Source organism: Lynx rufus, unplaced genomic scaffold (genome assembly GCF_022079265.1).
Source record: "Lynx rufus isolate CCGP_SWC_20201006 ecotype Redwood Valley unplaced genomic scaffold, mLynRuf1.p SCAF_43, whole genome shotgun sequence".
In the NCBI taxonomy this organism is placed as follows: domain Eukaryota; kingdom Metazoa; phylum Chordata; class Mammalia; order Carnivora; family Felidae; genus Lynx; species Lynx rufus.
Genome location: NW_025814860.1, coordinates 1539698 through 1551926, shown reverse-complemented (window position 1 = coordinate 1551926; position 12229 = coordinate 1539698). Strand labels below are relative to the sequence as shown.

The 12229-nt window shown below is 64.1% G+C and overlaps 3 protein-coding genes across 5 annotated transcripts; 1 reads left to right on the top strand and 2 right to left on the bottom strand.

The window, feature by feature from the left end:
• The first annotated feature begins 757 nt into the window (after positions 1-757).
• Positions 758-3114, top strand: STUB1 (STIP1 homology and U-box containing protein 1). The gene is made up of 7 exons (XM_047097908.1): positions 758-1002; positions 1531-1729; positions 1816-1981; positions 2192-2279; positions 2403-2459; positions 2549-2665; positions 2744-3114. The coding sequence occupies exons 1-7, from the start codon at positions 844-846 to the stop codon at positions 2867-2869; spliced, it is 912 nt and encodes a 303-aa protein (XP_046953864.1). The 5' UTR covers positions 758-843; the 3' UTR covers positions 2870-3114.
• JMJD8 (jumonji domain containing 8) lies at positions 2048-4870 on the bottom strand. Of its 3 annotated transcripts, none has more exons than XM_047097910.1 (10): positions 4622-4870; positions 4451-4543; positions 4244-4292; positions 4070-4166; positions 3927-3995; positions 3704-3823; positions 3541-3629; positions 3330-3464; positions 3116-3243; positions 2048-2569 (listed from the first exon to the last, which is right to left on the bottom strand). In XM_047097910.1, the coding sequence occupies exons 1-9, from the start codon at positions 4735-4737 to the stop codon at positions 3163-3165; spliced, it is 849 nt and encodes a 282-aa protein (XP_046953866.1). In that variant the 5' UTR covers positions 4738-4870; the 3' UTR covers positions 2048-2569; positions 3116-3162. The 3 variants fall into 3 exon arrangements, with proteins under 3 accessions (XP_046953866.1, XP_046953865.1, XP_046953867.1); XM_047097909.1 differs by having other exon boundaries at positions 3147-3243; XM_047097911.1 differs by having other exon boundaries at positions 3147-3243; positions 3541-3608.
• Positions 4871-4966: 96 nt separating this feature from the next.
• On the bottom strand, positions 4967-10070 carry WDR24 (WD repeat domain 24). Its single transcript, XM_047097907.1, has 8 exons — positions 9037-10070; positions 7875-8052; positions 7053-7725; positions 6380-6498; positions 6180-6301; positions 5981-6085; positions 5561-5901; positions 4967-5392 (listed from the first exon to the last, which is right to left on the bottom strand). The coding sequence occupies exons 1-8, from the start codon at positions 9515-9517 to the stop codon at positions 5039-5041; spliced, it is 2373 nt and encodes a 790-aa protein (XP_046953863.1). The 5' UTR covers positions 9518-10070; the 3' UTR covers positions 4967-5038.
• Between the last annotated feature and the right edge of the window lie 2159 nt (positions 10071-12229).

Here is a 12229-nt window from a genome sequence, read left to right as displayed (position 1 = left end):
TTTACAGACAGGGTCACTAACACGCCCGGTCTCGCGACCCCGCCGGGGCGCCCAGCTCTCCCGACTAACCCGAGGCAGTCGCGAGGCCCACAATTCCGTGACGGCTGCCCGCACGTCGGCCTGGAGGCGGAGGGCGCCGGCCGAGCGCTGCACCACCCCTCCGCGGCCAGACCGGGACAGATCGGGTTGGGGGTCACGGGTGGTGGACCTCACCCGGGGGGCCCGCCCCCACGCCGCGAGGCCCCGCCCCACACGTGGGAAGCCCTCACCACCCGCTTGCACGCCGGCAGCCGCTCCAGTTCGTCCCGTGTCACGTGCTTCTCCGCTCGGCCCTCGGTGGCCGCGGACACTCCTCTCGACACCTGGGGAAGGGCGGTGACGGAGACTCGGGCATCGGGGGTGGTCCGCCCTACCATCGGCCCAGGGCCTCGAGCCGCTCTGGCGGTCCCCGCGCGCCCGCAGCACCACGCCGTGGAGCGCCGGGACCACGGCCCGGCGGCTGGAGGCCTCAAGCCCCACTGCCCGCGGACAGCCGCCATGTTCACGCGCGGGGCGGGGCCTCGGCGGGGCGGGGCTGACATCAGCCCCGGTTACTCTTGACGCTTCCGTAGCCTTCCGAAGTCGCGGGTCGCTTTGCCTCGAGCGCATGCTCCAGCCGGCCCCACCCCCGCAGCCCGTCGGACGCACACGCGTCCCCGCCCACCGCGGCCGGAAGTTCCGGTGGCGGATCGCTGGACCGGGCCCGAGCGGATCGCGGGCTCGGGCTGCGGGCTCGGGCTGCGGGCGCTGGGTGGGCCAGACGCGGAGCCTGGGAGCTGAGCCCAGGCTGTGCCGCGCGGCGCCATGAAGGGCAAGGAGGAGAAGGAAGGCGGCGCGCGGCTGGGCGCCGGCGGCGGAAGCCCCGAAAAAAGCCCGAGCGCGCAAGAGCTCAAGGAGCAGGGCAACCGGCTCTTCGTGGGCCGCAAGTACCCGGAGGCGGCGGCCTGCTACGGCCGCGCCATCGTGAGTGCACCCGCGCCGGGGAGGGGATCTGCGACCGGGCCAGGGGAGGGGGCGGGGCCCCGACTTCGGGCCCCGGGCCTTCGGAGGGTCCTGGCTCGTACGCGCGGACGTTTGGGCCCCGAGAGTTTAGCGATGCTCTTATTCCAAAGGTGTCAAGGCCGCTGCTCTCCAGCCAGTGCTGCTTGCTGGAGAAGTATGGCGAGTGGGGCTTCAGGGTGCTTGAGGTTCCCGGGCAGCGGACGAGGGATCGCTGTTCCTTGAGAACTCCAGGCCCAAAGCTGGGGATCTCCACAGGGCTCGGAAATTTGTCTCGGCAACATTTCGTGGGAGGCAAGAAGGTGGGCTCAGGCAGGCCTTGGGACCGGGAGCGCACCCTCCACTAATCTTTAGCATGCAGGAGCTTTGAAACTGAGAAATTTCTGGTGTCTTGATTCTCGCCGTGGGTTCCAAACTGGGATAGGGTTTAGGACAGAGGGGGGCGCGCAGAGCTCACTTCCTCATGCTGGCTGGCCCGGCCTTGGTCCCCAGACCCGGAATCCTCTGGTGGCAGTGTACTACACCAACCGGGCATTGTGCTACCTGAAGATGCAGCAGCACGAGCAGGCCCTAGCAGACTGTCGGCGGGCCCTGGAGCTGGACGGGCAGTCTGTGAAGGCACACTTCTTCCTGGGACAATGCCAGCTAGAGATGGAGAGCTATGATGAGGCCATTGCCAACCTGCAGCGAGGTGGGCCTACTGGTTATTAGGTTGTAGCGGTGCCTGGGACCAGGTGGATAGTCTGGCCAGGTGACCTGAAGCCCCTCTCCCCCCAGCCTACAACCTCGCCAAGGAGCAGCGGCTCAACTTTGGGGATGACATCCCTAGTGCCCTGCGCATCGCCAAGAAGAAGCGCTGGAACAGCATTGAGGAGCGGCGCATCCACCAGGAGAACGAGCTGCACTCCTACCTCACCCGGCTTATTGTGGCCGAGCGGGAGAGGTGAGCTGTGCAAGTGGCAGGCCCCGCGTGCCCCCCACCCCCCTCAAGTCAGCACTCTCGGGCTAATTCGGAGCCAAGAACACGAGTGTTTATTGAAGGCCAACACGGGCGAGCAGGAGATGGAGGGAAATGAAACCTGAACAAGGGGTGGGTGGAGTGTGGCCTCTCCTGGCCAGACCCATTTCTGACTAGCTCCTGGCTGACCCCCAGGGAGCTGGAAGAATGCCAGAGGAACCACGAGGGTGATGAGGACGACAGCCACATCCGGGCCCAGCAGGCCTGCATCGAGGCCAAGCACGTGAGGGTGCCCCAGCCCGTGTGTGGGTGTGCGCCAGACCGCGTGCCTGTGGTGGGAGGGGCCTGTGCCTGGGGAAGGGGGATGGGGCGTCTGGCCCATGCGTAGCTGCTTGCTTCTTTGCAGGACAAGTACTTAGCAGACATGGATGAGCTTTTCTCCCAGGTGGATGAGAAAAGAAAGGTAAGCCCGGGTAGGTCCTCTGGCGCTGGGGAGCAGGCATCGGAGCGGCGTCCCCTTCCTGGTGCCTGACTGGACCGTCTGTGCTGTAGAAGCGAGACATCCCCGACTACCTGTGTGGCAAGATCAGTTTTGAGCTCATGCGGGAGCCGTGCATCACACCCAGTGGCATCACCTACGACCGCAAGGACATCGAGGAGCACCTGCAGGTGAGGGCCCACATGTGTTGGGAGCAGGACCCATAAGCACTGAGCGCTTTCTGACCCTGTTGTCACTGCACACTGCAGCGTGTGGGTCACTTTGACCCTGTCACCCGGAGCCCCCTGACCCAGGAACAGCTCATCCCGAACCTGGCCATGAAAGAGGTCATTGATGCGTTCATCTCTGAGAACGGCTGGGTGGAGGACTACTGAGGCCGGGCGAGTGCAAGGGCAGCCCGCCTTGCCTAGTATCCTGGCCCAGGAGGGCCTTGGGGCAGTAGCTCCCAGTCCCTGTACATAGTTTGTGTCCCTAGATCCCTGCCCCGGTGTCCCCACCCCCACCCTCATCAGTTTCGCTGCTGGACCATGAACCCCACCTCCACCTGTCTGGGCCAGAAACAGCAGGTGAGGGTGGGCTGCCGCCACCACTGTCCTGTAATAAAATCTGTGAGCACTAACGGGGGCGTGTGCTGGTGTGTGCTGGGCTCACCAGCCGCCCACTCTGGCTAGCTGAGGAAGGTGGAGATGAAAACACTGGTGTCCAGGTTTAGTGTGGCGTGCCACCATCGGTCAGGGAAATACAGCACCTGGTGGGGGACGGAGGCAGGACGCAGAAATTAGTTAGTGGCAGCTGGTGCAGCCTGGAGGCCCCTTCCTGTCGTCACCTACTGACCTCGCCAGCCCGGACGGTGCACTCCAGGGGTCTCTCAGATGGTGCCATGGCTGGGTACACGTCCTGAAGCCAGGCCAGTGTGGTCTTGTTGGGGTGGAACTCCGGTGTCTTCTCCGGGGGGTACAGGAACCAGCGCTGGGGGCGGGAGCAGCAAGGTCACTCTGTGTTGCAGTCAGCGAGCCCCAAGCCTCGGCCCCCATCCTGTGCTGACCTTGCGGCCGTAGACCACCTCTGAGAAGCCAGGCCCGTGCCAGTGGAAAGGCACCCCAGAACCAGCTCCTGTGGAGTTACCCGCAGTCACTAACCAAACCCAGCCTGTAGTCTCCCCACCCCCTCCCTCTCTCCCATGCCCGCTGCTCCTGCAGGGTACCCACCTGCAACTCCAAAGCTGTAAGCAGCTGTGGTACCCAACAGGCTGAACGGGGGTGGGGAATAGTGCTGGAAAAGTGATGCCCATTCGCTGAAATTATTGTCCCCAAAGAAATACAGAGTGTCTGCCAGCAAAGAACACAGGACACGCGGGGATTTTGGCACCCGAGTACTTCAATGCCCCCATCCCCTCCAACCCCACCCCAGGGCCTATCAAAGCCCACTCACCGTTGCCCAAGGAGGTAGGATCCTGGGGGTGTAACAGGTGCTCCACATACTCCTGGAAGGGCAGGTCCACTGCGGGAAAGGGGCTGGTCAGGACTCGCTGGGGCCGCCTGCAAGACGCTGGCAGGCAGGGTGGGGCAGCTCACCTTTCCGGTAGGAGTAGGTGTTGGCAGTGCTCAGCCGTACCACGCTGTCCCCAAACGAGGCCAGCAGCTTTTCTCGGGAGCACAGGGCCCGGAACCTCTAAGGGGGTGGGGAGAAGACTCAAGGGCTGGGCCCAGCAAGGGCGGAAAGTGGCCAGGAGGGGCGCCAGGACTCACCGAGTTGTCTGTGAGCCTCTGGAGGATGACGGGTCTGGAGAAGGCGTAGCTAGAAGGGGCAAGAGTCACGGCCAAGTCTGACCCGCGCCTGCCCGCTCCAGCCCCCACGCGTTAGTTCAAATAGATCTCGGGAGGTCAGGGAGGACGGGCGGGCCAGAAAGGGCGCGATATCGGCGCTCCGGGAGGGGGGAGGTAGGGGGGACGTACTGCTGCACGAACTCGGAGTAGCTAAGGTCGGCCCGACGCTCCACGGCACAGCGCTCCTCCTCCGCCACCGCCGCCCCAGGCCCGCGTCGCTGCCTGCGGGCACAGCTGGTCAGCACCCCCCGCCCCGCCGCGCGCCCGGACCCCGCCGCGCGCCCGGACCCCGCCGCTCACCACCCTCCGTCGCCCGCGTCCGCGGCCACCGGCCGGGCCGGGCCCGCCAGCGTCCAGAGCGCCAGCAGTAACTGCAGCCGCGCCCCCGACGCCATTAGCCCGCCGCCGCGAGGCATGGCGGGAGCTCCGTCGTCGCGGCAACGGCCCGGAAGCACCTTCCTTTGGCCCGCCCCGGAAGGAAGGGTGTTTTCGAAGGCGGAGCGAAGGCCACCCGACCCGGGCTAGGGCCACGCCCCCCCGCCGGTCCCCATGGCGACGAGGCCACCTACCCACCCCCGTCGCCCGGCGCGGAAAAACCAACCGGGCCGGGCCGTCGGCGGCACGATGGGGTGACAGGCAGCCTCAGACTGCGGCTCCCGCGTCCTTTATTTGGGTCGCACGCCCAGCCCCGCCCACCCCAGGCCCCGCGCAGATGGGTCACGAGTACTCGCACAAGTGGCCGCAGCCCGCAGGGCAGTGGGAGCTGCCCTCCAGCCACTTCATGACGTGCTGCAGGTGGCCGCCGTGACTGCAGCCCTGGCACCACACGAACAGACCCTTGACCACGTGGTGGCAGACAGCGCACGTACTGGCGCAGCGGTGGCAGCGGTCACAGACCCAGCCACGGCCGCTCATGGGCCGCTTGCAGTGGCTGCAGTTGACGTGCAGGGTGGTGGAGGCCTGGTTGAGGCAGCTGACGGCGCGGCTGGTGCTGAGCTTGACCACCTGGTTGGACACGTTCCAGAGGCAGAAGCGCTGCAGCAGGTCGATGTAGGACGTGTACCAGTGCTCCTGGCGGTGCGGAGAGGGGAGGGGGGCCAGAGGCGGGAGGTGGGCGCGCTGCGGGCGTCACCCTGAGCGCGCGGATGCAGGTGAAGGCAGGCGTGCGGGAGCGGGGGGGGGGGGGGGGGTCAGGTCCGGGGGTGGCAGGGAGGCCCTCCCGGAGACCCGGTCACCCACCTGGGTCTGCTCGTCGATGTCCTTGCGCACGCGTTCGCCCAGCACGATGAGCACGGACACGGCCATCTGCACATCGCCCTGCTCGGCGTAGAAGCGCAGCATGTCGCACACCAGGGCGCTGAAGAAGTCAGGCGGCAGGCGGCTGTCGTAGAGGGCGTGTGATACCGAGATGAGCGAGAAGGAGGAGTCCATGGGAGCCGAGGAAGCCGCATCAGCCTCGCTGCCGCTCACGTGGGGCGAGTCGGCCTTGTCCTGCAGGTGCTCGGGGCCAGGTGGAGTGTCCACGATCTCGTGGCGTAGCGGGAAGGCCTCCTGGGGCAGCACATATTCGGGCTCCTCCGCTGCAAGGCAGGGGCAGGGAAGGCAGGGTCTGAGCCTCCGGCCCTGCCTCCCAACCCCACCCTCCCGGCCCCCACTCACGGTGTGCGTGTTCCGGGTCCAGCAGGTACAGCTCGTCCTCCTCGCCCTCCACGTCGCCCAGCAGGTAGTCTGCAGGCACGTCGCTGCCCTCTGTCTCTTCGTTATCTGCCCGCAAGGGAGGGTGGGCGTTCCAGAGGCCGCTGGTTCTGGGATGCCCCGGCCCCACTCCCATCAACCCCCTGCCCGCCCCTCAGCCTACCCTCATTGGTGATGAGTGTGGCTGAGGAGTCAAGCAGCACCGTGTCGCTCCGTGTGTCACCCTTGCTACGGTCCAGCCTGGTCTCGCTGCCCAACCCCGGGGCCATATCCTTCAGGTTGAAACTGGGGACAGGGAGGGCTGATGGGTAGCTGGGTTCCAACGGTCCCACCCTCTGTGGAGAGCCACCCCCAGGCGTCTACCTGTTCATAAGTGGCAAGCCGCAAGAGCTGCCCTTGCCCACGCTGTGGTTGAGGCTGGTGGCAGGCGCCAGGCCAGGGCTACAGTAGATGATCCGTAGCATGGTCCAGGTCTGTGCCACCTAGGAGCAGCCACCAGGCACTTACAAGGAGCCTGGGTCCCTGGTGCCCCGTGCAGCACCCACCCCCCCACGCCCCGATGGAATCACAACCTCTCAGTGTTCAGCTGCCCCAGGGACCTAGCATCCTGGCCCACCCCAAGCGGGGGAAACTGACGCCTATGCCAAACGCAAAAATTCTAGCCTCCTTCCTACAGGGGAACAGACGAAAGCAGAAATTGAAGGCAGCCAACACGGAAATGAGCCTGCTGACCCAGGGAGACGAGAGCGGCTGCATGCACCTCTGCAGAGCGGGGACAGCTTGGGAAATCCAAAAGCAAAAACGAGCCTCAAGAGGGCACTTGAACCCCGTGACACCCGAGACCTGCACCCAGAGGACGGCACTGGCCTCGGGCTCACGGCAGGGCACTGGGCACCCTGTCACCAGGGTGATGGCTGGTGGTGGGAGCGGCCAGAGCTGAGTGCTAAATCCCTGAAAGGGTTTGGATGTAACGGTCGGAGGAACCCCCACGGTCGTGGCCCCTGGGAGCCCTGGCCTCTGGGGCCACCCCACCTACCTGGTTGCGGCCAAGCTCCCGAGCCACTTTGGCATTGTGGTCACAGAGCTCAGCCAGAGGCCGACCGGCAAGGGCATAACGCTCGGCCGTGTCCACAAACCAGCTCATGCTGCCACTGCCAGGCTCGATCTCGAAGACGCTCAGAGCACTGGAGGCGAGGCCCACAAAAGGCTCGGCAGGGTCCAGCTTGCGCTTGAAGAAGATGGGGTGGCGCCGATCACCAGCGTAGGGCTTGCGCCCAGACTCAGCGGCCACTAGGCTCTCCTTGGCCGCAAAGGCCAGGTCCCCAAAGAGGCCATAGCAGAGGCCTTCGGGGTTGGCGCGCTCAACAGGCTGGCTGGCATCACGGAACAGGTGTTGGCACAGCGTGCTGTCCTTAGAGCCGGAGAGCAGGAAAGAGGGGTCGTGTGGGTGGCGCCAGGCGATGCCCGTTGTGACATCGCGGTGCTCCTCAAACATGGCAGCCGGGACGAAAGGCCGGCGCACGTCCCACACGTAGATGTTATGGTCCACCATCATGGAGCAGGTGGCCAGGTGGTGGCGGCACTCGGGTCGCCACTTGACTCGAGCCACCGAGGCGATGGTTTGCACGCAGTGCACCTCCTTGGCGCGGTGCGTGGTCATGTCCCAGACCTTCACCATCTTGTCACGCCCACCTGTGGCCAGCCAGCCCCTGCAATAGGTGCGTGAAACCCTCAGCACCCTCTCCTGGGGTGGGAGGGCTCCCCGCTCTCTGCCTCACAGGTTCTGAGGCAGCCCTTCCGTGAGCCCCTCCGTCCCACCCTACTGCCACCGTCCTCCCCTCCCCACCCCTCCCCACACCTGTCCTCAGGGTGCCAGTCGCAGCAGAAGACAGGTCCATTGTGGGCTGTGAACATCCTCTCACAGCGGTCAGGCCGCCGAATGTCCCAGAGCTGCACGTTGCCGTTCTCAAAGGTGGAGGCGAAGGTGAAATAGTCTCGGATGCTGAACTGGACGTCCCGCACACTCTCAGACTGGCCTGTGGACATCCGTGGAGGGAGAAGGTGAGAGAGCCAGCCCACAGGAGGCTCCAGGAGAGAGGGCAGCCAGGGGTGGCGGCCTTGGAGTGACTGGACTGCAGTCACATGGCTGCCCATGACCAAGGCCGGGAAGCCTAGGAGGCGGAGTAAACACCCCTAAGCCTGCCTAGGTGGGCGGTGGCGGGCAGAGGCTTCACAGAGGAGCTCGGGTAGATCAGGTCAGGGAGCGGGATGCCAGGCGTCGTGTGGTTTCCGAAGCAGAAACACGACCTCGACTTTCCCTGGATCCCGCTTCTGACGTGAGCCCTTGCACAAAGCTGCGGCCTGCCTTCCGGACCGGCCATCGGAGCACTGAGCGTTGTTGGGCTGTCTGCACTCCCCCGAGGGTGCCCCAGCTTCGGCCCCATCCCTTCGCCTTGAGGTGGAGTGCCGGGTCAGCTCCGGGGACCGGAGACCTTAACGGTCCACATCCACCCCCCTGGACCAGCACACCAAGAGCCTTCAAAGACTCCAGCTTTTGCACAGCGCAGGTAGTTCCGGTGTTTTAGGAGGCCCCCCCAGTTCTCTGAGGCGACCGGGGGCTCCGCCCTGTGCCGCACTTGGTCTCATCAGGGTGAACGGGCCAGCTGGCCTTGAGCCAGTGGCGGAGGAGCTGGGCCTGCTGGGAAAAGAACTTGGGGGGCAGGGGCAGGCAGCATACTCCGCCTCCTCTCATCCCTGAGCTGAGGACCTTGGAGGTCCCCGTGGCTTCCTTCAGTGAAGCGGCCCGGGGCTCTGAGGCAGGAAAAGAGGAGGCAGCAAACCAAAGCGTCCGCTCAGCGGCCCAGGTTGGCCGCAGTCTGCTCAGGCTCTCCCTCGTCCCACGCCCCCTGCTCCCATGCTGACCCTCAGCCCCTCTGGCAGTGCTCTCGGGGAGCACACCTGAAGACTCTGGATGCACGTGGTGCCCTTCTCCACCTGCCCGACCACCTCCAGGGCCTCACCAGAGAAGGTGCTGACAGAGTCCTTCCTGCGGAGGTCGAAGCACTTCATGAAGCCGTCCTGGGAGCCGCTGAGCAGCACGTGGGCTTCGGTGGGGTGGAAGCAGACTTTGTTCACCGTGCGCTTGTGCTCTGTGAACAGCTGGTCCTGCTTGTTGCGCGACGGCCGTCCCAGGTTCCACGTGACCACCACGCCGTTGGTGGCCGCCGTGGCCAGCAGGTTCTCGTCCATCTGGTGCCAGACCACGTCGGCGCAGCTCAGGTTGAGCGAGGGCTTGCGGCCCACACGCAGGTTCAACTTCTCCACAAACTGCTCGTCCTCAATGGCGTAGATCTTGAAGATGCTGCGGCCCGCCACGACCACCTGGGCGGCGTCACGGCACACACTGATGGCATTGGCCGGCGCGTCCAGGTGGCAGTGCATGGTGCGGCCCGTCAGCGCGCTGCCACCCAGGGCCGTGGTCACTCGGGACATCTTCTCCATGGCTGCCCGGGGGGGTGGGGACACGAGGCCCGTCAAGTGGGCTGGCCTGGTCAGCCAGGAGGGGCCTGTCAGTCCAGACCCGCCACCCAGGTTAGGTCCCCCAAAACCGCTTAGTCCTGGGCCGGTCAGTCTTGGGGAGCCAATCCAGGACCGTTCACCGCCCCTCAGGAGACACGTCTGACTTGTGGGGAGACCCTACCCGGTCAGTGCCAGCCCTGGTCCCCGCTCCATCCCCCAACAGTCAGACCCGGGTGGTTACTGGACCTTCGGTCAGTCAGTCCCTGCAAGGATGCGAAGTAGTCCCCACAGTCCGTCTCAGGGCCTCCAGGGAAGAGGCGGAAGGGCCAGAGGGGCGCGGCGGCCAACGACGGGACTTCAAGGGCCAAGCCGTGTAAAGAGCCTGAGGGGTCTGGCCGGACGGGAGGCAGGAGACCCCGGCGGCGCGGAGCACTGAGAGTGGCGCGCGCGGGGCCGGGGAGGCCGCGGGAACACGGCTGGAGGGATCGGAGAAGCCTCTCCCTCCGCCGGCACCGGAGCCATCGCCTAAAACTGCCGGGCGGGCCTGGCCGGAACCGCCGGGCCGGAAGCAGCCCTTCTCTTTCCCGCCCACCTGCTCGCCGGAAGTGGTCCGTGCTCGTCGGCCCCTCAGCGGAACCGGGCACCTCACTGCAAGCGTTCCGGATGAGGGACCCGAGTTGGTGCAGCCGGAAGGATGGTCCCGAACTGTGGGAGAGGCGCTGCCGTGTGTTCCCGCGGTTCCGCCTCGGCGGTTGGTCTTTTGATGCTGGTGCTCACTCTCCGCCAGCAAGTCCAGCCATCCCTAAACGAGTCCCGAATCCCTGCAGTCCTCTCCACCTCCTTCCTCACTCTCCTCCCCTGGACCCACCTCGTTCCCCCCGATCTGAGCCCCGCACAGCTGCCAGGTACCACTCTTTGGTCTAAGTCCGCAGGGCTCCCCACCGCTCTAGGAATAACCCCCAGACTCCCGGCCTCCGTCTCTCCTGGCGCACTTCCAGCAACGGCCGCTTACACCGCTTCTTCCAGCCCGCCGAGCTCTTTCCTGTCCGGGCCACGCGATTGCTCTGCACTCTCCGCTCTGCAGGAAGCGTCTTCTCCACGCTCCAGGGTTCGGCTTAAGTATCTCGTTGTCAAAGGCCTTCCCCGGCCCCCACATCTAACATGTGGCCTCTCCAGTCACTGTCACCTCCACAGTGCTTGTCAAACGCATTCCTTCGTTTACTGGTCATTGCGTGTGGCACACGAGTGTATATCAGGCAGGGATCATGCCTGTCTTGGTCTCCACAAACTCCGGTGCCTGACAGATCCTGCTGGTTCACACCACCCCCGGGCAATCGAATGACCCTCTCTGAGCCGTCCTTTCTTTCCTGGTCTTGAGTCCTGTTCGGTCCTTGCTGTACTGTATGATTATAGGACATCCCTGCCCCCCTCTTAACCTCAGTTACCCAATGCACGGAACAGGGCTCGTTTTTGCCCTTCTGGAAGGATGGACTAGATTCTAGATATTTTGAGGTTAATCATCTATGTAATGACTTTGGTATCATTCTCTCCTCCCCAAAGCAATGAAAGCTTAGGGACCGTCTGTACTGGTCGCTGCTGTGTTCCCAGTCTGCACAGTGGCACCAACCTCTGCGTGTTGAGAGAACCAGAAAGTGTGATGAGTTGAGCGGTGCACAAGAGTCCAGAGACTTGGGCCACCCTGGGCAGAGACACCTTCCCCTGCCATGGTCGGATGACCTAAAAACAACTCAGACACGTGTTTTTACAACTTTTTTAATATATATTTTTATAAACAGGTCACGTGATAAAATAGCACAAGAAACACTTACCAAATATAAGGTTATATCTTCCGCATATACAGGAGAATGAGGTCGTTATGTACAATAAGAAAATGATTTTAGGGGTTGGTTGGTTTTGTTTTGTTTTCCTCTCTCCCCTTAATTTTTCCTCCTACAGTCGTTGGAAATATCACAGCTTCAGTTGCATTAATACTTTGGACAAATGGACAGCTGCCTCCTCCCCACTAGGGAGCCGTGGGGAGGAGGGGCTGAAGAAACTGGCTCCTGACCACCTCAGCCCCGGAGCTTCCTGTGGGCACTCCAGGACAGGGAAATCTTTGGGCTGTTGAACTGTTTCTCTGCTTCAACAGCATCTCTCGCTCTCTCGCTCGCTCTCGCTCTCGCTCTCGCTCGCTCTCTCTCGCTCACTCTCTGGCTCTCTGGAAACTGGTTACTTTCTTCCAACCAGACAGGGGGTGTCCCAAGATTGGGTGTGGGCACTGTATTTCCTGGGGCTCAAGGTTGGGATGGAAAGGGGTCCCAGCCCCCTCCTCAGCAATTGCCAAGATGTGCCAGCATCCCCAGGACTTCCGTATGTCTTGGGATTGGACAGGACATGGCGAGAGCCCATTTGGGCAGGCAGAGGTTTGGGAAGCTGGGGAGGGGGTGGGGGCAGCTAGAAAGGAGCCCTCCCTCCTCTGGATGCTGAGGGCGTGCTGGCCACTGTAAGATTGGAGTTGCTGGCTGGCGCTGATCCTGGGCCTTGGCTGGGGCCCGCTTTTCCAGCTTCCGCCTGACAGAGAGACCTGCCCAGGATAAAGCGTGGCGCTGAGGAGGCTGGGCCTAGCTGGCTACAGGGACTGGTGTGGGGTCCACCCAGGGCTGTTTGCCAGGCCTGCAGGGCCTGAGGGTCGCT